Source organism: Macrobrachium nipponense, chromosome 23, assembly GCF_015104395.2.
Source record: "Macrobrachium nipponense isolate FS-2020 chromosome 23, ASM1510439v2, whole genome shotgun sequence".
NCBI classification, from domain to species: domain Eukaryota; kingdom Metazoa; phylum Arthropoda; class Malacostraca; order Decapoda; family Palaemonidae; genus Macrobrachium; species Macrobrachium nipponense.
Genome location: NC_061090.1, coordinates 67,613,178 through 67,629,559, shown reverse-complemented (window position 1 = coordinate 67,629,559; position 16,382 = coordinate 67,613,178). Strand labels below are relative to the sequence as shown.

At 43.3% G+C, this 16,382-nt stretch overlaps 1 protein-coding gene across 4 annotated transcripts in view; it reads right to left on the bottom strand.

Moving 5' to 3' along the window:
• LOC135201490 (striatin-like) overlaps positions 1-16,382 on the bottom strand; it is a 131,787-nt gene that overhangs the window by 56,937 nt on the left and 58,468 nt on the right. For all 4 annotated transcript variants that reach the window (XM_064230472.1, XM_064230480.1, XM_064230488.1 and 1 more), the window contains exon 8: positions 14,642-14,723. In XM_064230472.1, coding sequence (XP_064086542.1) covers positions 14,642-14,723 — 82 coding nt within the window. The remainder of the gene's footprint in view (positions 1-14,641; positions 14,724-16,382) is intronic.

The window sequence follows — 16,382 nt, the reverse complement described above, 5'->3', positions numbered from 1 at the left end:
GGAGCAGTCTAGAAGAAGCCTCTTCTTCTTCAACATTGCGAAGAGATCTCTGAACGGACGTCCCCAACGTCTCCACAAATCTCGACATACTTCTAAGCGAAGATTTTACTCAGACGTCAGTAATTGCTGCCATCTATCGAGAAGATCCGCACGGATGTGCTGCAATCGTGCAACGAACCTCTTGAGGATCCTTACGTTCCGTAGCTGTGCTCATAACAGGCTCTCTCTTGTTAACGCAAACAGGGACGAAGAGAGTCTTTCTCGATACTTCTAGAGATATGAGAGAGCTGTGGAATTTTCCAAGTTGATCTGGACCACTCGGCCAAAAACTCGTTCTTTGAGGAACTGGAGAGCCAACCGAATTGCTTCCAATCATTTTATCTTATGTGCCAGGACATCTGTACCCCTGTCCGGATGCCTGGCACCCTCTCGCTATCCCCTGAGGTGACCCTTGACTTTGAGAGATGTTCAGAATCATTTCTAGATCTTCGATGCTATTCCAGTTTTCCGGCAGGAAAAACTGGAGAGGTCTGAATTGCAGTCTATTCAGGGAAACAAACTTCTCCAGCGAGGAAATGGTCCCCAGCAGACTCATTCATACCCTCACCGAGCATGTTTCCTTCCCTAATAAGGCTGCACTTTGCTTAAGCAGGTGTGCATTATTATAGTGCTATGCCGCGGTAGACTCGTACCGAATTCTGTTACCTTGCGGTAAACAGAACCGAAAAGGCCTAATATATATCTGTTGAAAAAATTCTCGCAAAGCGAAGATGATGTTCATTCATGCATGCTAGAATTCCCCTCAACCCGAAGCTAAAGTCCGTGATTGTAGGGCAGAGATACGGTTAGACAGTCAATCCCGCAGGAGAGAGAGACGTAACCGACCGCGCATGGAAGAGGACTAGCTGGTACTGAGTTGGTCTACAGTGACAGCAGCCTACCTTTGCCATCTCGCACTACTATGCCTGAGTTGCCAACAACTCCATTCTACAAAGGAAAGGTTGTTATTATCAAGCCGAAAGAAAACTCTCAAGCAGGCATATTTAAGCGAAACAGAATTCGCTAAATACAGAGGCTGAGTTGGTGTTGTCGTAACAATACCTTAAAAATCTAAAAGGGAAACCGGAAACTCCTGGAAGGTTGTAGGGAGTACCTATTACATGCACTTAGAATAATAGTCCTTTCGGTTGCCATCTGTAGAGGTAACTACGTTATGCGTATATGACTTGAACCATACAGTAGTAATATAACGCAAAGGTAAAATACTTAGAGTATTGTAGTCATTTGGACAGCTAATTCTCTACTTCATTCTATCCTCGACGAGGAAGAGAGAGAATGGAAAACGACTGTCTTCGTTCTCTTAGCCAAGAGAACGAATTTAGTACTACTCGTATAAAGTCCTCAAGTGAGAACCGAGAACCGAAGAGGACAGCTCAAGCTTCTTATGTATTTTAGACATAAGACTTCATGGACGTAGTCTACAAGTCTTTTCCATGGACGAGCCTCTACAAATGAATGAGAGCTCTTCCGAATCTTGTCAATGAGAACTTATCCACTTACGCAATAAAATGTTATTGAGATATTTGTCAATGAGAACTAACCCATTTACATGACAAAGGGTCTATATTTCATCAATGAGGGGTTACCCACTTATTTGACAAAACGTTTAGTATCTTATTAATGGGGGAAACCCACTTACATGACATAAAATAATCCAGGAATTCGAGCACAAAGTCTTCCCGATTCCCGCAGCAATCGAGGAAAGGGCAGGATTCCTGGTCAGAGACTGGGCTTACGGCAGGAAGGCCCCTAATGTTCCTCTTCGGCAGCGCAGTCCCGAATGCAGAAGAGGCGTTTTATGACACCTAAATCTGCTTAAAGTTTACTAGAGTCTTCTTCTAGATGCCAGCTCATCAGAACCAACCTGACTACCTTATCCATGCAGGTTGGATAGTTATTCTAGAGAAAGAGAGTCAGGGCCCCAAGACTGCAGGTCCAGGGCTCCGAAATACCAATCTAGGAGCCAAAAATATCCATCGTCCTGAACAGCCCTTTCAAATGGTCTATCTGGCTGGCAAAATTGTCCTGGGAAGAGGAAGGAACTCTCCAACCAGCTTCCTCTCCCATTTCATATTGGATGCCTGCTATAACGCTTAACCTTGCTGGAAGTAGGGCAATGGAAGTCTTGCCTTGCATTTTCCTGGAGTTCATCAAGTTATGAATTCTTTTGAACGCTCCCTTCGTAGAAAGCGAAATGGACATCTTAACGAGACCAGGCTACTTCCTCTTCTTTGACAAAGCACACTGCGAGAGAGGAGAGCAAGGGACCGAGGGCCAAAACTTGTCAGCAAACCAGTCTTACAGAAGGCGTCTTCGTTCGCAGGTTGCGAGTCGCTCGAGGACTCTGTCTCCCTTACGGGAAAAGGAAGAGAGTCCCTAACCGACCGCGAAGCAATGAAACCCTGAGACCCCTCCTCTCGCTATCACCTCGTAAAAGGGAGTCTCCTACTTGAAGTAGGGTTCAAAGACTAAAGTCAGGAATGCTTAATAGCAACTCCGAAGCTTTGCGAAGTTCCGGTAAAGGATTCTGCTGCAGAGCGTTATGAAGAGTGTCTGATAATCAAACCCTGAGGTCCCGTTCATAACAGGGGTCCTCTATCTGAAAGAGGGTTCGAAGAAGAAGTTCGGGTATGTCTCACCGCCAACTCCGAATCTTTATTAAGTTCCTGTAAAGGAACGTCCTGTAGAGAGTCCTGAAGAGCGTCCTCTTGACGAGCGTTCTTGCAGGAGTCCTGCCAAATGTTTTGATGCGTAGGGCGCCTATCGTTGTGAAGAACGTCTTGGCAAGTGCTCTGCCGAGTGTCATGACTTATAGGACGCCGAGCGTCTTCCAAAGCGTCCTCGGTAGCGTCCTGGCGAGCGTCCAGATGTGTAAGACATCGAGCGTCTTCAAAAGCGTCCTCGCAAGCTTCCCTTCAAAAGGCGTCCTCGCGAGAGTCTTGCCAAGTGTATTGGTACATAGAACACCAAGTGTTCTGAACGGCATCTCAGCGAGGATCTTGCCGAGCGTCCTGATGCATGAAAGGCCACCTGAGATGCGTCATGGAGAGCACTATAAGAAGACGTACGGCGATCGTCTTCAAGACGAGCCTTAAGGACCTTCCTTACCTTCTGACAAAGGCGACAGCCGCCTGTGCGACATCTTGCGTCTTTGTAAGGCAAATGAAAGCTTCCAGAAACGCGCTCAAAAAGGGAACGCCGAGCGTTCCGAAAGACATCCTCGCGAGGGCCTTGCCGAGCGTCCTGATTGCTTCCTGACGTGATGCGGCGGACCCAAAAGCGTCAAAACGAGCAACTTGAGAGGGGCGCGCTGCTCATGAAGCGCGCTAACGTCATAAGCCGATGTACGGTGATCATCGTCAGGACGAGTATTATGGACGTTCGCAACTCCTGACAAAGACGACGGCCGCCTGTGCGACATCATGCGCCTTTGTCACGCTCATCGACACTTCCAGAAACGCACTCAAAAGGACGCCTGTGCGTTCTTGGGTGCGAGGATGTAGAAGGCGACAAGCCAGGAGAAGGAGAAGGAGAAGAAGGAGAAGGAGAAGAAGGAGACTGCCTGACTTGACAGACAGCCTCGAATCCTTCCTGTGGTAAATGTGTTTTGCCCTTCTCTTGGTGAAAACGAGGCCAACCGAGAAGGGCTGATCCTGTGAGAAGACGAGGGGACGCCTTCTTCCTTTTCACAGTAACAATTATAAGAGCGATCTGGGTACTTAACAGCATCCTGCTGCGATGACGTCCTATTTCCTTCTGCGGTGGAAAGCCGTCACAATGTTAAGGCGACAATAGCAATCGCATGACACGAGAGAGAGGACGAAAAGAGTCCTCCTCTATAAGCTTCTGTTTAAGGGGCGTCCGCTTATATAGAAATAATGCTTCGATTTTTATGAAATTATTATATGTTATACATATATATAAGGTGATGTTCCAAAAAAATTTTCAGAGAGATTGAATGATTATTTTGGTTTTTATTGAAAAAATAAGAAAAAATCAAAAAAATTAAAAATGTAACTCTTCCTTCATTTTTAGAGCTATTGCAATGCGGCTTTATACAAAGAAAGTATATCATAGTAGAAAAAAAATGTTGGGAACAGTTTTTCCATTTTTTGCTTTTTTTGGATGGGGGGTGAGGGGGAATTTTCCTCCCAAAATTTTGTTGATTTGGTTATCATGAGTTCCTCGTCAGACCTAGAAAAAATCTAGCCCAACAAAATATTTGCCTTTCCTCTTTCCAATGGTATAATTCGACTTTAAAATTGGCGCTCCAAATAAAAAAATAGTTAGCCGTTTGAAGGTGCAAAAAAATGAAAACTGAGAAAATGGCCGTAAAGGTGGTCAAGAAGTGTTTTTTTTTTTGGCACTCATGGAAAAAACTGATCTATGAGCAAAACCATGATCCAAACAAACCTGTTCAAATACTCACTAGTGCTTAGTTCAGAATGCCTTTCCTTCTTTCTAATAGTTCTTTGTGTTTTTTTTTTTTTGCTTGGTTTCCGGCACCAAGTCCCTCCCCCTAAAAAGGGGTATTATTTGCTCGAGGCGAGGCTATGATCAGGTACCACCTGACTCTTTGTTGCTTGGTTTGAAACCAAGCAAGTAATAATTTGTCATCATATACTCCCGTTTCATCGTCCTTTATTACTTTCATTAACTGAGAGCATAACTGTGAAGGTGAAAAAACCTCAGATAATTGCGCACCAGACAACGTAGAGGCAATGAGGGCGGGGCTCTCAGCAGCCAAAAAAAGAGCCTCGTGTTGTTGTTGTTGGTGGTGGTGGTGATGATGGTGGACAGCGCTGGATACATCAGCCAACAATGGTGGTGGCAATGCGACGCTGCCACATTAACAACAAAAAACAGTCCACCTTCCACCCTATGTCTCTTTTTAACAAAATTTGCTAAACAGGCCATAGTTGCACAATTCCGTTTTGACATATTGTCTCACTTTCACTCTAGTATACACACAAACTTATATAAATTGTATTTAGAGTTACTTGATGTAAGAAAACAAGAAAAAAACATGGTAAACAGCGAAAAAATGCTCGGAGTATAGAGCAGCATACCTTCCCTTATGCAACTCTGGGACACACTGACTCCGGCTCCCTGCTGGGCATGCTACGGTGCTACCCGCTCAGAACACCATTCACCAACGAATCGGCCATTGTTGGTGCCAGATGTAAGAGATTAGGCAAAATAAAAATCAAAATAATTAATAAATTGGGCAGATAAAGGACAAAATGACAAAAGTCATTAGAAAGCCAACGTCAGCCCTACGTCACAGTGTGAAGGGGGGGGCCCCCCCCCCCCCGGAGCCAAAACCCCATTAATATTAACATTTCGAAAAAATGCTTTTGGCACGTGATAACAGAGGTGTTGCTCATGTCTTACGACCATTTAACCGGATTTTGAAAATTTCAAAAATATTCATCAAAAATCAAAGAGGAAGCCCCCCTTAAAGGGCGCGAGTCCTTCCGAGAGCTCCAACCCCAGTACGGGGAGGATACCTCGGAAGACAAGAATCAATCCTTTAGGATTTGTGCACGTGCACAATCTTTGGCAGCCTGGGAAGCGTCTTCAGGTCCTGCCGAAGGGATGCCAGATCGGTGGGGAGTCGCCGTAACCCTCCTTCGATTTTCGACTTGCCCACTCCCTGTTCCTGGGAGTCCGACAGAGGTCTAGACCTAGAGGCGTTATAGGGCCGATCTGACGCCCCCTCCACAACACTAAGGGCACTAATTCAACATCACTACACTCACAACACTGATTGGAGAGCGAGCACTTTAGATTCCAAGATTACGGATGGAATCCACCATAACAGAAAGGGCATTACCTCTCGCAGACACTTCCTCTAGGCCCGTAGGCCATACCACAGGGTTAGGCAAATGAAATTTTCATTATTAAAATGAAGTTTTATTGTATACTTACCGAACAATTATAGAGCCGTGATTTCCACGAGCGGCAGGATACTAAATTCAAATTTAGCGCGCGGCGTCGCCAACACTGGTGGTGATGACGTCATCTCCCTCCCTCTCGCGGGACGCAACCAGGTACAACTGCCCAAGGTGAATCCAATTCTTTCTGCCCGTCCGTCCACCTAAGGGGAGGAGGGTGGGTATAATCATAATTGTTCGGTAAGTATACAATAAAACTTCATTTTAATAATGAAAATTTCATTTTTATTGTAGTGTCTTACCGAACAATTATAGAAGCTGATTACACATTTATGGGAAGGTGGGATTCAGTGGACCACTAGTATTTTTCAAATGGTTACATTTATTGCAATACCAGTAAACACTCAAGGTGTCTGTTGTACCGTTACCTTGTAAGAGAGCTACAGCAGACTGTTACTGCCTCTGGTCGGTGCTCTTCTTACTATTGTAGAGGAATTGGAATTTGACCAAAGTTAGCCTCTACAGGAGTGGAATCCTTCCGTAGTTCAAGCGAGTCAAGGCTGACTGACGGAGGATAGTAACAACAAAGATTGCCCTTGCCCTGGGCTAAGACCAGAAATTCAATCATACAAAACATTTGTCACACACAGATTTAAAAACATATATACCCAAACCATTGTATCTGACCTAACAGACTGTGAGTATCCCAGGTACTCAGTCCCCCAGCAGCTTCCTTGAACTCGACAACCTATTCAAGGTGAAAAGTTAGCATAGAGGTGACGACCCCTGTGCCGTTTCTCCCAACACCATGCCAGAAACCGCCACGGACCTAACGTTTTACAATTCTCGAAAACCGTTTCTATCTCTTTGAGATAATGACTCGCAAAAACCGAATTCGATCTCCAGAACGTGCTCTGAAGAAATCGAAGCTAAAGATAAATTCTTTCTGAATGCTAAAGAAGTTGCCACTGCTCTACCTCCCTCGTGAGCTTTAACTCTCAGAACGGAAAGATGTCGTTCTCGGACTGCGAGTGAGTTCTTCCCTGATAAGCTCTCTAATAAAGAACGATATAGCATTCTTAGAAAGAGGACGAGAGGGATTTTGAACCAAACGAGGTCCAGAGCTTAGAAGATTGTCCTCTAATACCCTTAGTGGCAAACAGATACTGCTTAATAGCCCTGACTGGACATAAGAGCCTTTCTTCCTCCTCATGTCCAACCAAATCGGATAAAGTTCCTTACCACAAAACTCCTCGGCCAAGGATTAGAAGGATTCTCATTTTTGGCTAGAAAGGTCAAAGATACCGAAATACAGCATTGCCTTGAGAGAAACCGACTCTTTTGTCTATAGCGTGCAATTCGCTGACACGCTTAGCAGAAGCTATTGCAATAAGAAAGAGTGCCTTCTTAGTCAAGTTCCTGAGTGAAGCCGACTTCAAAGGCTCAAACGGTGGCCCCATGAGGAACTTAAGCACCACATCTAAGTTTTCCAAGCACTGTATCTTGCGGGAGCTTAGTGGTTTCGAAAGACCTAATGAGGTCCGACAGACTGAAATTTGGAGGAAATAGTCCAAACCTCGATGTCGCAAACCGAAAGAGAGCATGGCTCTATATCCTCTGATCGTCGAAGGAGCCAGTTTCTTAGAGTTCCTAAGAAATAGAAGAAAATCTGCTATTTCTGTTAAAGAGGTCGCAGAAGTAGAGACTTTAGCACTTCTACACCACTCTCTGAAGATTCTCCACTTCCCTTGATAGAGTTTGTTAGAAGACTCTCTCCTACAACGAGCGATAGCTTCTGCAGCTCTTCTTGAAAATCCTTTCGCTCTGACAAGATTCCGGACAGTCTGAACCCTGTCAGAGCTAGAGCGGACAAGTTTTGGTGGAACCTCTTGAAGTGAGGTTGTTTGAGAAGCCACTTCTCTGGAGGAAGAAGTCTGGGGAAGTCTACTAACAACTGGAGAAGGTCCGGGAACCACTCTTTCCTGGGCCAAAAGGGAGCGATTACGTTAGCGTTACATTGCTGTGCGACATGAACTTGTTCAGCACCTCTCTTATTAGACCGAACGGAGGGAATGCATAAGCTTCCAGACCCGACCAATCCAACAGCATTGCGACCACCGACCAAGCTAGAGGATCTGGGACTGGAGAACAAAAGAGAGGAAGACGGTTGTTCCTTGATGTCGCGAACAGGTCTATTGACGTCGTCCCCAAAGGCGCCAAAGTTTCTGACAAATCTTGTTGTCCAAAGTCCACTCCAGAGTAACACTTGCTGTTGACGACTTAACTCGTCCGCCAGGACGTTCATCTTTCCCGGAACAAATCTCGGGACTAGCTGAACCTTCGCTTCGTTTTGACCACAGGAGGAGATCCTTGGCTACTTCGTACAGAGAGAAAGACTGAGTCCCCCCCTGTTTCCGCACGTACGAGAGAGCCGTGGAGTTGTCGGAATGCACTGCCACTACTCGACCTTCTACTAAGCTCCGAAACTGTCTGAGCCCCAAGAAATTGCTAACAGTTCCTTTACATTTATGTGGAACTTCTTCTCCTTCTCCGACCAAGCTCCTGAAGTCCGTTGATTTCCCAGTAGGGGCTCCCCAACCTGTCCCTCCGATGCGTCGGAAAAGAACTGTAGGTTCGGGAGGATGGGTCGTAAATCTAACCCTTCTTCCAACCTTGCTCGAGAGAGCCACCACCTTAGGTCCTCTTTTATTTGATCTGTGACAGGAAAGGTAATCGAGTCTGGTTGTGTCTTCCTGCACCAAGAGGCTCTCAGGAAAAACTGCAGAGGTCTCATGTGCAGTCTCCCCAACGTCACAAATTTCTCCACTGACGTCAATTTGCCCAGGAGCCTCATCCACTGATTGCAGAACTTACCTTTTTGTCCAAGAACTCCTGAACTGTCTCCAGACAGCCTTGGGACCCTCTTCGGGGACAGAAAAGCCCGAAAAACTTGAGCATTCAGAATCATCCCCAAATAAAGGATGCTCTGAGATGGAACCAACTGGGACTTTCTGTTTTGTTGACCGAAATTCCTAACTTTCTGGCAAGATCCAGAGTTGTTCCAGGTCCTTCATGCACCGACTCTCTGATTCCGACCGGAGAAGCCAATCGTCCAGATAGAGGTGAGATTCTTACTCCTAATATGTGCAGCCAGCTTCCTATCGGGGATAGAACCCTGGTGAAAACTTGAGGAGCGGTCGCTAGTCCGAAGCAAAGCGCCCGAAACTGAAACACCTTGCCTTCGAACATGAACCTCAGGTACTTCCGAGATTCGCGATGTATCGGAATGTGAAAATAAGCGTCTTGCATGTCCAGAGAGACCATCCAATCCCCCTGTCTGATGGACTCCAGAACCGACCGAGTGGTCTCCATATGAAATTTTGTTTTCTGGACATGCAAGTTCAGGGCGCTCACATCCAAAACCGGCCTCCAGCCCCTGATGACTTGGGAACTACAAAAAGGCGATTGTAAAAGCCTGGAGGAAAATCCCCTTCTATGTTCTATCGCTTCTTTGAGAACAGCGCTTCCACTTCTGCGGCTAGCGCCAGAAATTTGTCTGAGCCCGGAGAGTATGCCTGGAATGGAATTGCACAGGTGAGAGCGAGGGAGGTGAAACGAGAGGAATACGATAGCCGAACTTGAGTACTTGCACTACCCAGGCTTCTGCTCCTCTGTTTTCCCATTCCTCCCAAAACAGAGCCAGCCTGGCTCCCACTGGTGCATGAAGAGCCGAGCTTTCATTTGGAAGGTTTGTTAACCTTGGCCGAGGCCTTAGACTGAGGTCGCAAATTCGACTTCGGCCGAAAGAAGCGCTTGGGTTTTCTCCCTCGAAAAGGCGCTTGGGCCAGAGGAGAAACCGAAGGAACAGTCTCCACAGGAGCTTTAGGTCTCTTAGTAGACTGTGCCAGTAAATCCGAAGTAGATTTCTTATCTAGCGCAGACGAAATTGACAACACTACATCGTCTGGAAAGAGGTTATCTTTCACAAAAGGAGCACCAAAGTTGCCTTTCTTAAGGTACCAAAGGCGATGAGCGAAGCTAACTCATCACATCCATCCCTAATGGATTGTCCGCACAGGACAGAACACCAATCCAATCCTCCGCTAACTCCTGAGAAAGAGGAAGGACAGTCTTCGATCTTGGCCGCTAAAGCGCCAATAGTCCAATCAAGGAAGCTAAAGACTTCCAAAAGTTTAAATTGATTCTTTACAACGTGGTCCAACCTCAGGCGCTGTAAAGAAAACTTTCGCTGCGGCGAAAGCAGATCTTCTAGGAGAGTCGATTAAACTGGAGAAGTCTCCCTGGGAGGAGGCAGAAACTCCCAGAGAAGGAGCTTCCCCAGTTACATAAAACCTATACCTCTTACGAAGCAACTTAGAGGGAGGGTAAGCAAAAAGAGCCTTCCCTAAGTCTCTTTTCATAGACATCCATTTCTCCGTCTCTTTCAACGAATGTCTAACCGCTTTAGATAGAACATTTTGATTTTGGAGGAGGGTCTGAAGTTTCCTCCTCATCAAAAAAGTCGAAGTTGGGGAGCGCGGAGCCGCTTTCTCAAAATAATCTGGATAAGATACCAGAAGAAATCTAAGGAGACGTGAATAACACGAGAGGTGATGTGAATCCTCCTCCTCTACTTCTTCTTCATTCTCCGATACCGCCGAAGAAGTAGACGGAACTACAACCTGATCTGAAGGTTTCGAACCACCCTTGGACTCATTCATCCAGTTGGTTAACATCTCTAACTGCTTGCGCAAAGGCGCCAGAGACGAATCAAAAACAGTTAACGTAGGCTTGGAAGAGCCTAAATGTTCAGCAGGAGGCGGAAAAACTACTTGCGCCTCGCTTGGAGCCCCGCCGAAATTCGAGGCGAAACAGGCGCATCAGGCGTAACAGACGAAAAAGCGCCTAAAGAAACACCCTTAGAACTGCTGGCTACAGCGCTAAAACCACAATCTCTACTAGTAGATGAGCCGAAAAAGGCACAGATTGAGGCGACGAACGAGCCGCTAACGGCCGAGGCGCAACCCTACTCTCAAGCTCCTTATACCGCTTGACTGGAGGAGGCGAAGAATCGGCGCCTGAACGCCTCTTTAAGGGACGCGAAACGGGCGAATCTCGCCAAGAGCGCCGTGCGACCGGAGACGAATCGCTTGAATCATTTGAAAGGCGTCTGACCGCAACACCTTTCCAACGCTTAACCGAGCCCTGTTGAGGCGCAAACAGGCTCAACAAGAGAGGCGCCTGTCTGTGGGCAAATCCCGATCCGACTCCCTTGGACTTCCGGTATGTCTTCTCCCCGGTGCGGGGGAGCTGGACAGTGACCTTTGTCTAGGAGACGTGTCAGGACCAGACAGACGCACCCTCAAACTACACTCTTACCTGAAGCCGCTTTCTCCAAAAACGTCTTAACTGAATTACCAAGTTGCAAAACCGTATTCGCTAGTACCGAAAATTTCTGATCTAACCTCGATTCCAGACTGGCAATGGTGTCGGAAGAAACTACACGGGAAGCCGGAGAAGTGGGATTAGTAGGAGGAATAGGAGGTGTAGTTAAAGGAGACATAACAATTTGAGGAGAAACAGAAGGAACAGATGCATCGCAAGACGAAGCAGAGCTAAGTCTACTTTCCCTAAGCGCTGCTTTTCTAATTCTGTCTTTAGCTAATTTCTCCGAGTATGAACTAAAAAACTTCCATTGAGAATCAGTCCAATCACTACACTCGTTACATGTTCGATTCTGCTGAACAAACCTGTCCCCTACACTTAACACATTTAGTGTGAGAATCATACTCTAATTTGGATAATCTAGTTTTACATCCTGAGATGCAAAACCTAACTCCCGACGGACTAGAATCCGACATGGCAACGCCTAAATAAAAAGCAAAATAACAACAACGCCAAAAAAGAGTACTTCACCAATTCCGAAGATCAATCCACAAGAAAAAAGCGAAGCAAAGTCATCCAACCGCACCGACCACCGATGTTCACCGGACGCCGGCAGGAAAAGAATTGGATTCACCTGGGCAGTTGTACCTGGTTCTCCCGCGAGTGGAGGGAGATGACGTCATCACCACCAGTGTTGGGCGACGCCGACGCGCTAAATTTGAATTTAGTATCCTGCCGCTCGTGGAAATCACGGCTCTATAATTGTTCGGTAAGACACTACAATAAAAATAAAGTCTACAGGAGGTCAGTAGGTTCATTACCCTGACTTCTGTTTACTGATGCAGTCTTGGAGGAAGACCTCCTGATTCTATCACGCTCTAATTTGCGTACATACGAATCATACATCTTCCTTCGGAATCAGTCAAACATCACACTAATTACATTGATCTTTCAACAGAAACATGTACACGTCGTGCATACTAAGTGAGCATCTACCGAAGGTTTTGTTAGTCTCACCTTACCCCTTGCAAACAACAAAGTCTGAAACTAGCCGAACTAGATTCAGACATCTTAAACAAAGAAAAATGAGATTTAAATCAATTTATGATAGCGTATGCCTAGCCACAAATCCAAGTTAATAAACCAAAAAACAATTAGGATACTCAAGCGGCAATGAAGTTTCAAAATCCTAAGACGGAGGTACTGAAAACAGTTGTTTACAGTACCGGCGACAAGAAAATCTGAATAGAAAATGGGAATGGTTCCTGATACCCACCTCCCAGCGGCGGGATTGGGTACTAACCACCTGGCCAACCCCTGCGTGTGCCGGGAGTTTTGAAATTCTGTCGGACTTCAGAGAATACAGCTATATATATATCTGGCAGGTAAGTGTCATGAACAAAATGCAATTGTAAGGTAAAACTATTACATTCTAGTAATATGCAATCATTTACCTTTATTTTGCAACAAATTGGAAGTCCTTAGCACAATATTTTGATTTATGGTGAATTTATGAAAAAAACTTTCCTTACGTCTGTGCGCTAACTCTTCTGAAAAAATCATAAATTTTTTTGTACAATTGTCATAATGTTTGCACAGTTTTATATTAGCCGTTACATAAACTTTTATATAAGAAAATGTGCACAATTTCATGTAGAATACAACAGTAAACAACCCATGGTTGTAGCTTTTATCAGTTTTGAAATATTTTCATATAAATAACAATAAATAGAAAAAATTCGACCTTCAGTCAAATTTAACTCGACCGAAATGGTCGAAAACTGTAATTGTAAGCTACAACACTTACAGTTTAGTAATATTCAATCAATTACCTTCATTTTGCAATAAACGGGAAGTCTCTAGCACAATATTTCGATTTATGGTGAATTTTTTAAAACCACTTCTTTTACGCCCACGCGTTACAAATTCATGTATCATATTATGATAATATCTTCTCTGTGTTGCTTTGATCGTTTTACAATTTGTTATATACCAAATTCATCGCAATTTAGTGTACAATACAACGAAAAAATAATCAACTCATTAGCTTCAACCGTTTTGCTCACAGCGCAATTTGTAAATAATTATATATGAAATTTTTTTTTGCGGTCATATATTCCAATATTTATACTATATGATAAACATGTTTTTCATTTCTGATGGTTGCATACTAAACTTCAGGCAATGACAAAAAAAGGAGCCAAAAATGAACTCTTAAATCTTGAAAATTAAGCGTGCTGTGATTTTTTTAAAAAAAACTTTTTTTCCGCTTCGGCGCTCACTCGGTGTTAAATGGCACCGTTAACCAAAGATCTGTGCCCATAAAAGGGGGTTGGCGCCTCTAACTTGGAATCGACACTGCTAACTGAGGATCAGTGCTGCTAACTGGGGGATCGGCTCTGAAAATTCAGTTGAAGGTGTCGCTAGACAAGCCCCGTAAAACTGGATTGCCGTTAACCAACGCCGCCGGTAAGCAAGGACAGCCTGTGCTGTATTTTAGCACATACTAATGAATAAGATTAATCATACTATCTTCACCCAGCAATAAAAATAACTACATATTACAAGCAAATAATCTATATTAAAATGTAAAAATACTTTACAATTTTGCTAAATACTATGAAGCAATACTCAAAACAAAACTACACTAGACATACTAATACTGATGCAGAGAACTTGATAAACAAAAGTTAACTTTGCAAGTGGTGGTGGATTAAAAAACATTTCTTTTTAACTGACCTTGAAGTAAAAAGTTTCCAATTACTTATATTAATTTGGTACGAGATCACTACAGTATTTATCTTTTGTAAACAAAATTCATAAGATTAAAAGTAAAAGGTAAGAAAGGATTAAATGAAAAATACAGTATGCTGAGCTTATTTCAAGAAAAAACTTGAAAACAGATTTGTGTAAAAGTTCCTGATGACTAAGAAGGTGCTAAAGAAACAATAACTGCAGAATGAAAATACTACAATAGAAAATTTGATAACTAAAAAATCTCAAACCATAGGTGGACTTTGCCACCTTTTCTTCAATAAATATTTCACATTAGTCATATTTCATCGAGTTTCCAAATGAAAGATTCAATCTTACCCTTTCCTGGAAACCCAAATAAAAGCAGAGTAAACCACTTTTTAAAAGCCACAACATGATGAAATGTGAACACACCAGAAAACCTTCAGTTTCATAATTCTACTAAAATCAAACCTACACACGCTCACTCACTGGATCAAAACTTACTCCACAAAAGACACTTCATGACATCACTGAACATGACGTTTAAAAAGTTTAATACTTACGAGAGGGATCCTCCATTTCCGGAAGGAATCGGAACTCATGATCTAGCTCCGTTTCACCATCAACGTCATCCACGTCCAAAGTCTGCAATTGGTTAGGTTGTGTAAGTTTACTTGATCCATATGGTCTACGCTGCCACGCAATGAGTAATCTATTTATATCAAAATTATTCAATAATACTTGGAGAGATCTAATTTTCAAATGTAATATAAAATCTAGGCCAAAGGCCAAGAATTTGCTGAGACCTGTGAGGTCTTTCAGCACTGAAAGGGAAATTAAGAGCAAAAGGTTTTAAAGGTGTAACAAGAGGAAAACCTCGCAGTTGCACTCTGAGACAATACATACTGTTGAGAGGGGTTGGAAAGGACAATGGAAGAAAGAAATATAAATGGGAGTGCAGTTAAAGGAATAAAAGCGGTTGCACAAATAGGGGCCGAAGGGACAACGCTAAGAACCTTTAGTAATACCTACAGTGCACCATGTGAGGTACCCTGATGGCACTAATCCATAAGGGATTAATTTTCAAATGGCTACATCTTAACCTTAAGGGACTATTGCTCAAATATTGACTTGGGTTACAAAAACGGTATAGTATAACTAACTGAAAATTTGATTGAGAAACTCTATTTCCACCTAGATTCTGTTCCTAACTGCTGAGGGCAAAATCTATAATAGAAGAAATAAAAAAGTATTTTGGTATGCGTCCATAAAAACGGCTACTGCTTTATAATTATTAGAGATAAAGAGCTGAACTAAGTCTTGTATAATAGCTTAAGTGTGTGTCAACAACATCTGAAGACAAAGTTTAGTACATTACAGAGCTAATTTTTTTTTGCATTTAAGATTGACTTTTTAAAAAAAAATTTCATCAAAATTTGATACCAGTCCCTTAAGCAAGGCCTGTACTATACATGGAATACAATGTTTTTGTAATTTATCGAGCCACAAAAATCCACAGGATTTCCCAGCAGTTAATGTGGCCAAAGATTGAAGCAAACTATACCAAGACCACAAACCTGGGAACAGTATCAAAATTAATACACTTCTCCATAGCCAAGTCATCTTTGGTCACATTTTCAGATATGATTATCAGTTTCAAGCTATGGGATGAAGAAAAATACTCAAACTGGTCAGGTCAAAGTAAGGAATAATAATTTTTACTCGATATAAAGGTTTTAAATTCTCATTACACATTATAGGAAGTTATCACCAATTTCATAATTATAAACACAAATGAAAAATATGACGTGTGTTATGTTTTCAGTTGCCTGTCAAATGCTACACACATTATAACAACTACACTGCTATTTTACAGATCTTTGACTTGAAAGGCAATAGATTTCTAAGATAAGAGGCTCTTGCATATCATGTCAACACATCCTCCTACCTATAACTACATTTATCTTGCGCTGCAATTTTTTTACGGAACCTTCATATTTAAAAGTATCTTTTGAGCGCAAGCCGATTCAGTTGTTGAGACCATCACCGTCACAAAGAAAAGCCTCACAGGCTGAAGATACAGTACGGTCAAGCTGCAAGGTTGCAAGGAACTTGCAAGACACTGTATACGACTGTGTAGAATTGCAAGCAAAGCAAGTCACACCCCCTTCTGTCAGTTCCCCAGGAATATGAGTAGGAAGAAAAATATAATTATTCTTTAACTTCTATGACAACTTCAGCATTTTATAGGAACACTATAGACTTTACAGATAGCCAGGAAAACCTGCCAATATAAATTTGTGT